We start from the raw sequence: 13,288 nt of genomic DNA, 5'->3' as shown, positions 1-13,288 counted from the left end.
CTCCGCAAATCTCCAGGAATTTCTCAACCCGGAGTTGGCAACCTTGCCCTGAGCCGCGACGAGCGCCGCACGTACGGAGCGAAGGAAGCTTTGCCCGGAGTAAACATGGCCTCGGGACGCCTCCGGTGACGCCATCTCTAGGCGCCGGGAGAGAGGGCGGTGATGGGCGGGGCGGGGCGCGGTGGAATGTGGGCGGGGCGCGTGCCGGCGATGTGGCTCCTCATTCGCCGCCGCCGCGCCGCTCCGGCCGGGCTCTGACTGAGGGGGCGAGAGAGCAGCGGCGCCGCTCGGCCCGGTGAGGGAGCGGGAGCGGGAGCGGGAGCGGGAGCGGGCCGGAGCCCGGAGGGGCGGCAGGCAGGCGGGCGCGGGAAGGAGGGGGGCGGCTTCTGCTGGCGGCGGGCGGGTGGCGGGAGGCGGGGAAGGGCCGGCGGGGCAGCCCCGGCTCGGGGAGAGGAGAAGCCGCAGGTCATTCGGCGGGAGGAGGAGGAGGGGGGGGCTTCGAAATGAGCCGGGACGCGGGGCTGGGGGCGAGTGAAACGCCTGACGCGCCCCCCCCCCCCCAGCAGAGTTACGCCGGTCTCCGCCCGTTGAAGCGAGTGGGCTGAGACGGGCGTGACTCTGTTCGGGATTGCACCGGCAGCTTCACCCTCCCGGGTCCGGTCGCGGCTTAGAGACCGCCTCGATTTCGAGCTTCCGAGCGTCGGCGCGCCCTTCCTCAGAGGACCCTCCTGGGACTCAGAAGCTCCTGCCCTCCCTGGGCAGCCGCCTTAGTCTGTCCGAGAGTCCGGTAGTGCCTAGAAGACGCGCAACATTTGTGGTAGGGTGTCAGCTTTCGTCAGCCGCAGCTCACTTCTTCACTTTGTCTGTAGCTGTAGAAAAGAGCAAGAGCCCAGTAGCACCTATACGACTAACAGCATTTGTGGTAGTCACAGCTCACTTCTTCAGCTACCAGTATACTTCTTGGGTATCTGAAGAAGTGACTTGTGACTCATGGAAGCTTATACCCTACCACAAATTGTGTTCGTCTTATAGGTGCTACGGGACCCTGGAAATCTAGTTGGTCTCTAAGGTGCAAGTATAACCAAATCTTGCTCTTCTGCTGCCCAGCCACCTGCCTGAAGCTAAATACCTTACGTTGCAGCAGGTCACTTCTTGACTGTAGCTCTGATCAAGGCCCCGCTCTGGTAAATAAGTTTCCTTGCAGTAATTCAGTCATGACCCCTGAGGGAGACAATGAAACAGCACCTCTGGTGCCACCGGTTTCCTAACCACCCGTTCCGGCAAAAGCTGACCCGAGTCCCCACAGCTCCTTTCCATGCATTTGTGGATGCGGTCTGGGAGCCAGCAGTCTTGACCGTCTGTGTGTGGGAAGGGTTTTTCTTTTCTTTTTAAGAAAAAGGCTCTTTTCCTTCTACTTAAAAAAAAAGTGGTTAGGAAAACAAAGCAAATCGCTCTTGATGCCTAAGCTTCAAATTAGTTTGTGTGGGTATATGTCACAAGACACGGCATGCCCTGAGAGCTCCAGGAGTTAGCTGGTATGGTAGGCATTTCTGAAAGAAAGATGCCGTTTCCTTATTGGACACTCTTTCTGTTGGCAGGTGGTCAGTCCATTCAACTCACCTTTCTGGTGCATCAAAAGACCTTTTCCCTCCACACCTCCAAAACCTGGTAACTTTTGTCATTCAGAAGATGATGATTTGAAATTAAATTGGACAGCAACGGTTCCTGGAATCTCCCGCTCTTCTTACAACATAAAGTGATAACTTTTCCTTCCCAGCATCAACGCAAGCCCAGCAGGATCAATTTTACTTGTAGGCAGTAATTCCAAACGAGCATTGATGACGAGGAGAGGAAGGCCGGCGCTCGCCTTTCGCCTCTGGACCTGTGCAGCCGCATCAGAGGCCTTCGTTTCCTTTCTCTTTGATTGAACCCAGAACTACCACGTATGTTTTGAATAGAAAGTAAGCATGGTAGGATCCTGAGCATACTCTGTGGCAACCGAGAGCGAAGGAGTGAAGGATGGCATCCCGGGAGAGGCTGTACGAACTCTGGATGCTGTACTGCAGCAAGGTAACTTTTGTTTTTTTACTTGACGTGCATTAAATGGGAGCTGACTTCTGGAAACCATGAATTTCTTAAGGGAATTGCCAGATGCAGTACGGATGACTCAAATGGCCAGTGTTTTTCTTGTCATACCCATATTCTCCTTTTTTGTATAAGTAAGGTCTGCCTCGCAGACGGAAGCGTTTATGTGTTTTCGGTGTCCCTCTACAAATGAAAAGCCTGAGGGCAAAGAACGTGTATCCTACAGGCAGACTTGACAAGGAACCAGGACTGGCGTCCTGTTCCCCCTTGGGGTGCCCCCTCTAAAATGCGCGATGTAGTTTCAGGCCTATGTAAAATGGCAACTCTGTTGAAGGTGGGTGAGAAAAGATGTGGGGCTGGATCCTTTTGTGTGAATGTAGTACTCAAGATGGGAGAGTGTGAGTTTGTGCCTGCCCGCAGGAGGGGTGTTTTGGGATATGTGAGGGGCTGTAACAGGAAGAGGGAGGCAAGGAAGATCCAATCTGTGAATGGATGCTACAGAACAAGTGAAGAGCAGCTACTGAAATGATATAAATTTATGGCGCCCTCATAACTTTCTGAGAATTATCACTGTTCTTGCACAGTACATTTCCAATATATTTCTTGCCTTGGTTTTGGTTGTTGTATTACTTTTCCTTTGATGGTTTTTGGAACGTGGCTTTGTAAAATAATTTATTTGTAGGTTCATTATCTCATCAGATCTCAGAAGCTAAGCAGGGTCGGCCTTAGTTATAATTGGATGGGAGACCTCCAACGAAGCCCAGGGCTGCAGAGGCAGGCAATAGCACACCACCTCTGGTCGTCTCTTGCCATGAAAACCCCACCAGGGATAGCCGTATGTCAGTTCTGACTTAAGGGCACCACACACACACACACACACACAACACACACAAAACACACACACGCACACGTTCATTATTAATGTAGCAAAGACTAAGGAAATTTCTGCATCTGTCTTTCCAACTTTGAAAGTGCAAATATGCTCTTTGGCACGGAAGCTCATTATTGCTGTGCTAATAGATCTTCCTTTCTGCATGAGCACATGTGAAATAATAGCAGTGAAGGCTGGCGTGAAAATGTTGAGGTGGAAACTTCCCAATTTTGTTTTCTGTCCCAGCTTGTAGTACTAATCACCTCAGCTGCTTTAGGCTGTGATACCTTGTACTCCTGTGTACTTACTTAGGGTAACTACATTGATATTGGAATAGAAAAATTGCGTATTGCACTCACAGGGAATTGCAAAGGAGCTAATACAGGGAGCTGGTTGAAACAGCAACAACTGAATGGAAGCATGATTGTGAGAGATTGGGCAGGGATCTTTGGCTACCGGGTAAGCGTGATGAGAGGGCAGCAGTGGCTTTTAAGTTGACCTTGTCCCTTCACAGGCAGGCTTAGGGGAGAGGGGAAAGGAATGACTCTTGTGACTGAGAAGAATCGGCTTTTTTTCAGCGGGAATGTGGTGGAACGGAGTTCTGGAACCTCTTGAAAATGGTCACATGGCTGGTGGCCCCGCCCCCTGATCTCCAGGCAGAGGGGAGATGAGATTGCCCTCCACACCGAGGGCAATCTCAACTCCCCTCTGCCTGGAGATCGGGGCGGGGCCACCAGCCATGTGACCATTTTCTCCAAGGGCAACCCACTGAGTTCTACCACCTCTTCCCCCAGAAAAAAAGCCCTGAAAAGAGTTAATCCCAGCGTGCACATGACCCAGGCAGTTCTCACTCAGGTCTGCCCGGGATGCGTTTTGTTACCTTCTAGTCCTCTAAGGCCTTGCCCAGGAGAAGAGGAAGAAGTGACTCCAAGGAAGGGCCTCATGCAAAGGCATGTTAGGACAACTGGCAGTCAAGCAGGAACCTAAGCACCCCTGTAGAAAGCACAGTTGGAGAACCTCCAAGTTCTCCTCCTAAGTGTACCTGGTTTTCCTTAATGGCCATCACGTCCCCTATTTTGAGAAGGCATTTTTGGTATTCATTAATATTAAAAAGGCTAATTTGACAGGTCTCATTAAATTTCAGATAATTTATGATCTGATTTAAAATGCAGGACAAATTTGTGCTTTGGAACACATCAAGGTGTGTAGTGGCCACAGATGATTTGTGGCTGAGGAAAGGACGAGAAGATGGAATCTTCTGTTGGGCCAGCATCTGTCGATGGAAAATGTGCAGACTTTGTGTATAAAAACCCAACCGGAAACTTGAATCTGTTAGTGGTTTATGGCAGTTCTGAAGCTGTTGACGTTCACAGGGCATCTGTGCAGTTTGTGATCTGTGAAAGTTGTATGTCTCAGTTCCAGAACATTTGTTGGCTGTTGTATTTGTGAGCTGGGTGATTCTGACTTCAGCAGTCATCCTAGAATTGTAAAGATGACCTTTTAGGATACTGCTTGCTTTCCTGCTTGAAAGAGCAGAAAAAATACAGAAAACTTCTGCTTCTACAATTACTCTTTTTAAAAAGAGTTTCTACAATCACTCTTTTTAAAAAGCCCAAATCCAGTTAAATTTACAGATGAATAAATACATTCTCCCGTTTGCTATTTAATCACTATTTAAATGGGCTATGTATTTAACTAGAAGTAATAGTCTTTCTACAGGAATTTAGGAAGGAGCAAGGCTGTAACAAACTTAGGAGCATTGTACAACGTGCTATATCAAGGTACCAGTGGCTGCTGAGAAACAGCTCATCACAAAGCAAACTTCTAGCAATACAAGTTTTAAATCAGTGATACTGCAGGGCATTTTCCTATTCCAAAATATGAAGGTAAGAGGGATTACTGGCAGAGTGGGCATGCAGATTATACTTTGAGAAGTAAATTGCGTGCATTTTTATTCATGTTTTGTTTGACATCCAATTCTAATTTCTCTTCCCAAAAGTACTTCAGGGTAGTTATGTGGCATTTCAAAGACACCACAGTGACCCATAACCATCTTCTCCCTTGCTTCTTGCAGTGTATTCTCTCACCACCCTGAACTCTGTGGAAGAATGGGAATTTGAACCCATTTCTGGTCTAATGTTCCAACCATTATACACCACTGTCATTTGCAATATCATCTCCACCTGGCACCAAGCACAGATTAATATTTATCATGGAATGGTTTACATCTGACAAACTTTGGATATAATCCAAAATTAAGCCCATTTCAGTCCCATTGGTTTCTAGGAGGGAGGTTTTAAGAAGGTGATTTAAACTCCTCTATCGATATCAATAAAAGTTGCAAAATGTGCAAGAGTGTGCCTTTTATTTTTGGATCAGTGTACAGAGTTAAAATGTGTCAGCTTCTGGTTTTGCTTCCAAGTCAGTAAACTGCATAGTGTATCAATTGCTTCTGCCTCTTTAAGGTACTTGTTCTATTGAGAAGATAGGAAAAGTATTACAGTCAAACAGCCAATCGCAATAGAGTAAATGCCCCGCAGCTAAGAAGAGAAAGAAACGTATTTCGAAAGGTTGGCATAAATTTGGCACAGGTTCATCATTTGCTGTTTAAACTTTCAAAAGCTTTTCTAACTGTTGAAAGGCTGTGTAGCTGGGTCAGTTACAGGTACAAAGAAAGACTCTATCCATTGTGTTGTAATTAATAAAGTTCTTAAACTTCTAAATACCTTTAAAATGTGTGTTTGTGTGTGAGTGATAAAAGTCACTGAGCCCTTCTTTTCTGTTTTTTTGGCTCATGTTTACAAGTCTTCTTCCCACTCTTTTATTATCCAGAGGAGTTAGCCGTGTTAGTCTGTAGTAGCAAAATCAAAAAGAGTCCAGTAGCACCTTTAAGACTAACCAACTTTATTGTAGCATAAGCTTTTGAGAATCACAGTTCTCTTTGTCAGATGCATCTTTTTGACTCTTTTATTAGTATTAGTAGTCAATAAGCCAGTGGTTTGAAATAATTTGGCATGTCTATAAGGAGAATATGGTTTTAAAAACTGAAAAATATGCTCAAATCAAAATTTTGTTCATTGTTTGTGCCATTTATAAGCTCCAGAATCCTAAAACAAAAATATGAACTGTCCTTCCTGGAATTGTGTGATGTCATCATACAGGTGGCAAATTGCACGTGTGAATTCTTCTAGCAGCAAAAATCCCCTGCTTGCAGGAAGCTGGGGTGAGTTAGGACGCTTGTCCCTGAGATGTGAACTTTCCATGGAGTCCCAGAAGCTCTCAAAGTATCCTATAGAAGAAAAATAAAGTAACATCCAATATATGAATTACAACTAGTATAATAAAATAGCAGAATAAAAGAAAATGGGTGCCGTTAAAATCCCTCCCAATGCCCATTCGAATCCAGCCTAAAACCCCAGAATCTTAAAAGAAGCAATAACAACAAGATTTTTTTTTAAAAAAATCCCACACGATTACTGGTAACAATCAACAAAACAATCAAATTTGGGGAGATGGTTCATTTAGGCCTCCTCAAAGGCTTACAAGCCTTGCTCGTGTGTGAGCCAAAAAGCATGAGAAGAAGGCCCTTTGGTTTGGTAATTTTTAGTTGCTACTATGGTATTAATTCTCAGATAACTGCATGTTCTAGTCCTACAAATGTCCACTGCCCAATGCCAACCAACTCTTTAAGTGAGAGCCAGCATGGTATAGCATTTAGAATATTGGACCAGGACCCGGAAGGACCAGGCTTGGATCCCGATTCTGCCATGGTGAGTTGCCGGGTGGCCTTGGGCCAGTCATACCGCTCAGCCTAACCTACCTCATAGGGTGGGTGTGAGGTTAAAAGGGAAAAAGATGAGAATGATGTAGGTCTCCTTGGGTCCCCATTGGAGGGAAGGGTGGGGTATAAATGAAGTAAATCAAAATAGAACGTCAATAACATTGGTGTGTAAGAATATTGGTATTTTCTGCCTCCTGGCCTGGCACTCCAGAGGCAAAACTGGACGTGTGAGACAGATGCTTGAGAAATGATAGGTGTGCTCCACACAGGAGTTCTTTGCCTCTGTGGACTGGGCCACCTGGGCTGTGACCTCTAATCCCCCTTCTCTGTTAAGTGGGCAGGTGAGATGGGCTTAAGATGGACTGCGCACAAGTGCAGTGTGGTTTCACATAGCACAAACCCTGAATGAGTAATGCCCGTGTCCTGAGGAAAGCAAACATGCTCTAAGATGAATGCCAGTGCAACTGTTAAATGTGTCAGCTTCTTAACAGATTTCATTACTTAAGCATTAGGCACTCAGGCGTTGTCTGTTGACATTCAAGGAGTTGAGACAATGGTCTCTTGAGTTTGCTGCGTCTCTGTATAAATATTCTGCTGTTGTTGTGGGAGGCCTTATGAAAGGCTGCCTGTTAATTTTGTGGGGGGAAAGGAGGATCCAAGCCTGCCCAGTTTTCATGTAGACTAAATAAAGTAACCATTCCTTTTGCTCAAATACCCATTTGTTTAAGGGCTGAAGAACAAAATCCTAGAACTTGAGTTGGGGCTGCCGTGCAGCTCATTCCAAAGGATTTCAGATGTGGAGTAAAAATACCACCTTTTCATTATCCTATTACTGCACTATAATTAGACCTGTGTGTCATCCATATTTGATTTATGTACTTAGAAAATGATATGTAATATGTTTCAGACTGTTCATTCACAGAAACTTAGATCAATGAAACTTCTACTCAAGTGAAACAGAGCAGTCATAGTCACACGAGGGGTACTGAATTAATTAGGGGATTCTTTTTTTTTCTGTTGTGAAATCATGACTTCTGTAGTGAATGTAAATGTTGCGGTGGTTAAAAACCTTCAACCGGGCACCATATCAACTCAGTGGACTGTATTCTCCAGTTGTTGAGTTTCATTACTGGATTTTATAATTTTTCTTGGTGGTGCCCGCCACTGGCTTTAAGACCATGTTTTAAATTATTGCCGAACATCTGTGGTGTCAGATGTCTGAACAGAAGCACGTTCTCCCAGATCTGGATATCTGTGTGTCAACAATGTAAACAGTTATCTAACAACAGGCATTAGAGTAAGCAATCGGCCATTTCCCCCAGATGTGGTCCGAGTAAGGTACTCAGGCCGTGCGATGAAGAAGTGAGTCCTCAAAATTAATCGTTGGCAGACTGGCTGGAAGTATCATTTTAGGAGCAGATATTGATTGCTTCCTTGGTCCTTCTCAAATAATTGGTCACTGCTGGAGCACCTGTAACCTTATTTCCTTTCAAAAAAGTCTTCCAAAAAATAATAAAAGTTAAGGATGTCTCTGTTATCAGGCGGCTGTTTACCTCGTGAACCATTTTTTTGCACTGCAGGATGGAATAATCCAGTATTCAGTGTGTGGGTGTGGCCAGAAAACCTCTTTTAATTCATTTTCAATAAATACTGCGACTGAACTAATAATCAATCAGTGAGGTGCTGAGAGGCCAGTATTGAAACGTCGCACGGGGTGGTTTGCCAAATAAAATATGGTCCCTAGTGGACTTGCAGAGCCCACAACTTGCAGAGCACGTTAGAAGAAAGTTACCAGAACCGCGGCGTTTGAACCCAGCCTTCTAAAGCCCCCCCTTCCCCAGTTGGATTGTATCTGATGACGGAGAATTCACTTCTGCTGAAGTGGGCTGCAACCTATGAAGGCTGACCTTTCAGTCAATGTCAGTCCTTCAGGTGCTGGAAGACTCCTTTTTGTATTGGATTCTCAGAGTGGCACAGGCTGGGAACACTTGCTGCACAGCCCAGGTCTGCCCTCAGGGCTGATTCGGGGCTGTGCTTCTGGCTCCAGAGGCGAGTCGCTGCCTTATCCCTGGCTGTCGAGGCTAGAGGTAAATCCACCCCAAGGTACAGAAAGCCACTCACAAGCTGTGCTGCACATTGCAGTCACACTTCCTCATTCTTCCGACTCTGCTGGTGACATGCTTGATCCATCCCTGAGAGATTTCTTTCGGTGGAGCAGTTCTTACAGGTTTTGACTAGTGTAATTGACTTCCCAAGGTGTATTGTTTAGAAGAAACGAGCAATCTGTAAGCTGTTCAGAGGACCTGGAATGTACTATTGTAGAATACCTACGCCTAAGTTAAATCAGTGGTCTTTTAATACAAGGGAAGATGTAGTTGGATTTGAGATCAAATTCAAACTGGGATTATGTCTCAGAATATCAGTCCGCTAGTTGCCTGTTGAGCATCATGGGAATACTCTTATGTGCAACGAGACAGTGTGCCTGTAAGATATCGACGCAGCATGCAACACAAGGTGTGCTCTCGTTACCTTTAAAAACTGCCTTACCATTTCAGGGTGGAGCACGCTTAGGCTGAGCCAATGAATTCCACCCCCCTCCGATTTTTTAGCACTTTCCTTAGTCCTGTTTTATGCCTACATGATGAAGAGTTTATTTTTGTAGTGAACTTGCTAACTGGGTGGATTAGTACTGCCCCATATAGTCCAACTCCCTTAATGGCATTTCTTTATCTCATAGGAAATTGACTGGTCCTTTGCGTGGGTGACACAGACTTGGGTCATGCCTAGAATTTACACACACGGTGGTGGTTTTTATTGATTTCCACTTCCTGCAACAGGCAAAACTCCCCCCTCCAATGCTGCTCCTGGGGGACAGCCCCCCCCCAATAGCTTGGAGTGGAATCAGAGGTCTTCTGTGGAAGGAGGGAGTCAGCAAAAACTTGCCCCCCTTTGCACCTGTGGAAATTCTCTGCAGGATCCAAATTGCGGTGCAAGCTGCCCAAGCAAGACACCCACTGATTAGGTGGGTCCAGAACGGTTGGAATTTGCAAAGCAGCTGAGTGTCAATAACAGGAAGAAAGAAAAGGGGGAGGGGGAAAAAAACACACCCGCCACTCCAAACCCTTTGAGAGCTTTAGAGGCTCTTGGAGGGGGATCTTGGAGACTTTTCAACTGATCCTCCCCTGCAAAGAGCTCCCAGCTTATTTTGATTCTGTGCTGAAGCCCAGAGATCTGAGCAGAAAAACAGTTTATGCTTTTTAATCTGGAAAGGAACAAACAGCTTGCCATTTGCATGGTGCTTTTTCTCCCTCTGCTACTGCAGGAACTAATTACCCTAAGCCATTTGTTAGCAATTAGAATGTACTTAAATATGCCGAGACATTTCAGTGAAAACAGCCTGAAATGATGAGGCAACGGGGACGTGCTGGCAAGGCTGATCCTTAAATAAGGATGGGTTTATGACTGGAGTAACTTTCAAGAATGCCTGTCTTTGATACCCTGTACATCATGGAAAACAGGTAGGAAAAATAAGGGATTAAGTGGAATTGTTAAATTTTGGAAGCTCGTGGTGTTTTACCTCGGAACTGCGAGCAAGAATCCCATCCAGTTTAGGGATCTGAGGGCAGCATGGGGGCCATTGCCTGTGCTGTCGAGCATTCTGGGCAAAGAAGAAACTGAGGCAGGCAGGAGAGAGAAGGTTGGCTGTGCCCCTGGTTTATGGGGCATCATTCAGTTTGGCAGCACTGGGTAACGGGAGATCATGGCAGTTCCCGTTGGACAGATCTTGCATCTGTGTTACTAAATGACCAGCAGAAGTTTGCCATGACTTGAAAGTTTTTGCTTTGGGTCCAACTGCCCCCAAACCAAGAGAAACGCTGTTGCATGGCTCACCCTAGTATTCCTGCCCTAGCTTTTGTTTGTTTGTCATTTAAAAGTTCCCAGTCAATGTTTTCGGGAATAAAAATGTTTACTGTGGCATATGTGTGGGTTCTGTATGTAGTTTGTTCCATAGTCTGCAGCTGGGCTTGCTTGCTTGAGTTATGTGCATAGTTCTTGCTTTCTGGTGGCCTGACTGTTATGTGCAGATCTTACTGCATAATGGCCTCTCCTGCAGCTTGAAGCATTAACAATTTTTCCACCTTAAGCGCCATTTTAAGAGAACTAAAAGATCTTTGTTACTGGTCAGTCCAGATGTCCCTCTACATTTTTATGATTGTGTGTTTTCATAATTAGATGATTTTGTATCTGATGAAGGGCACTTTTACTCTCAATAGCACATACCCTGAAAATCTTGTCGGTCTTTAAAGTGCTACTGGACTCGACTCTTGCTGTTCTACTGCAGACCAACACAGCTATGCACCTGACAATACCTTTATGATTAAAAATGCTGTTAATGCAACTTCATGTATTATTCTCCCAGCCCTCCTCCCCTCCCAGTGCGGGAGTTCCATTTTTTACTTACTGGTTTATATGCAGCATAATTTGGCTAGATGTTTGTTTTGGGAGAGGTAGCTGCGGCATCAGACAGTGAGTTGAATTGGGTCTGTGAACCTTGGCTTTGTAAGTGAGCACTCCCCATAGTAACCCAGTTGGGACTCATGGTGGATGATTGCCAACAGGCGCCAGGAAGCGCAGCGGGAATCCACGTGTGTGGATGGAACTCAGGAGCCAAAGGACGGTTTGGCATGAAGTCTCCACGTTCTCTTGCGTAGCGCGGCTGTAATAGATTCCCTAGTTGAGTTCATTCTTCTGTGTCTTGGCTGTTGGTCTGTTTACTAAACCCGCCCTCCTTCTGGAAGTTCTTTCCCAAATAATTTTGCTAAGTAGCAATTCCTTAATGGATTAATTGAACTGCAGTCACTGATTTTCACTATGGGTGGTGGAGGAAAAATGAAGTGCCGTTTAAAGTCAAGCCTGTTAGAAGAGGAATAATTAAATCAATGACTCAGCCGTATTCCAAAAAAACGCCCATTAACATCGCAAACCTGCTGTCTAAACACCTTTTTGAGAGAGGCTGTGAAAGGCTGTGAATTGCATCCAGTTTCTAGGAGGAAGATTTGTATGCGGACTTTCCAGCAGTGAAGGGCTGTATGCAGTGGCCGCAGGTTTTACCTTGATGCCTTGAGTGTGCTACCAATTTCTTCTGCCACCCACTGCCTCTTCTGATGAAACTGGAGCCCTTGGAAGGGACATGGCTGGTGCAGTGCTATTGTAGCCCCCCACCCCCCACCCCAGTCAGGTGCTTGTGGCAAGGAGCTACTTTAACCAGGCAGTTCCCAATGGAGCCTCAAAAATGTTTGGTCCCCTTTTGCTTCTTTTCTTTTAGAATGTCATGTAATATGTTAAAATGCCTTCTGTTAGGAATGACAAACACAAACGTTACTAGCCTCCTGGAAAAGGAGTAATGAGTGGGTAGCTTTTAAATTATTAGATAGTTGGCATAGCTTGTTAGTGAAGGAATGAGATGCTAAAGCTTCAGGAGTTGTAACTTCAGATTAAATCTGTTTCAGGATAATTAGATGGCTCACGTTCAGCTACTGATGCTTAGTTTGGCTTCCTGTACGAGATGCAGCATCAAGAATCTTCTTTTGAATTTGCTTTTAAAAATTTCCATTAGTCTAGAGTATTCCTCTGTGGCAGAATATAAGATGCGCTGCTTCTAGGCAAGCGTGGGAATTGCCTGTGATGTTTCCTACTGTTTTTTGGCAAATCATACAGCGTGGTGTTTCCCATCATGCATCTCTCTGGTTACGTTTTAGTAGTGAAGTAATTTTTATAACCCGAGGAGAAAGCTTCCAGCGAAACAGAGCTGTTGTTGGTGGAAGGGAAAGCACAGGGTCTTAGAACCCGATAAATCCTGGAAATGAATTGAATTTGAAAAACATGAGCAGGGCATCACGTGATACAAGTAAGAGATCTTTTGCAGCAGAAAGGCAAAATTCATAGTGAATTTAACCAAATGATATATTGGGGTAGTTAGCCATTTGGTCTGCAATAGAAGAGCAAGATTTGAGTCCAGTGGTACCTCAGAGGCCAAGAGGTCCAGGGAGCTTGGCTCTTGAAAGCTTAGACACTGGCCTTTAAAATGCTACCGGACTACGGTCTTAACCAAGTGAAGTACTTTTAAAAACCTGATTTCTGTTAACCAGTAGGGCTTTATTAGAAACTTCTTTGCGGTAGCAAACATCCAAGAAGATAGAATTAAAATTCAACAAGACCTGAATACTCTGGAGAAGTGGGCAGCTGTGAATAGGATGCAGTTCAACAAAGACAAGTGCACAGTATTACATCGGGGCCACAAAAATGAGAAGCACAAATACTGGATGGGGGATACACTTCTGGGCAGTAGTCTATGTGAAAGGGATCTTGGGGTAAGAGTGGACTGTAAACTGAATATGAGCAGTCAGTGTGATGCAGTGGCAAAAAAGGCTGATTCAATCCTGGGTTGCATCAAAGGGGCCATAGCATCGAAATCGCAGGAGGTCATAGCCCCTCTCTATACTGCCTTGGTCAGGCCACACCTGGAGTATTGTGTGCAGTTCTGGAGACCT

General features: G+C 45.4%; 1 protein-coding gene across 1 annotated transcript in view; it reads left to right on the top strand.

Moving 5' to 3' along the window:
• Window positions 1–241: 241 nt before the first annotated feature.
• Window positions 242–13,288, top strand: part of NBEAL1 (neurobeachin like 1) — a 178,378-nt gene continuing 165,331 nt past the window's right edge. The window contains exons 1-2 of the mRNA XM_054971050.1: window positions 242–295; window positions 1,599–2,070. Of these exons, the coding sequence (XP_054827025.1) occupies window positions 2,020–2,070 (51 nt within the window). The 5' untranslated portion in view covers window positions 242–295; window positions 1,599–2,019. The remainder of the gene's footprint in view (window positions 296–1,598; window positions 2,071–13,288) is intronic.

The sequence above is a fragment of the Eublepharis macularius genome, chromosome 2, assembly GCF_028583425.1.
Source record: "Eublepharis macularius isolate TG4126 chromosome 2, MPM_Emac_v1.0, whole genome shotgun sequence".
Taxonomy (NCBI): domain Eukaryota; kingdom Metazoa; phylum Chordata; class Lepidosauria; order Squamata; family Eublepharidae; genus Eublepharis; species Eublepharis macularius.
Note: the sequence above shows the minus strand (reverse complement) of the source record. Positions and strands in the feature narration are given on the sequence as shown.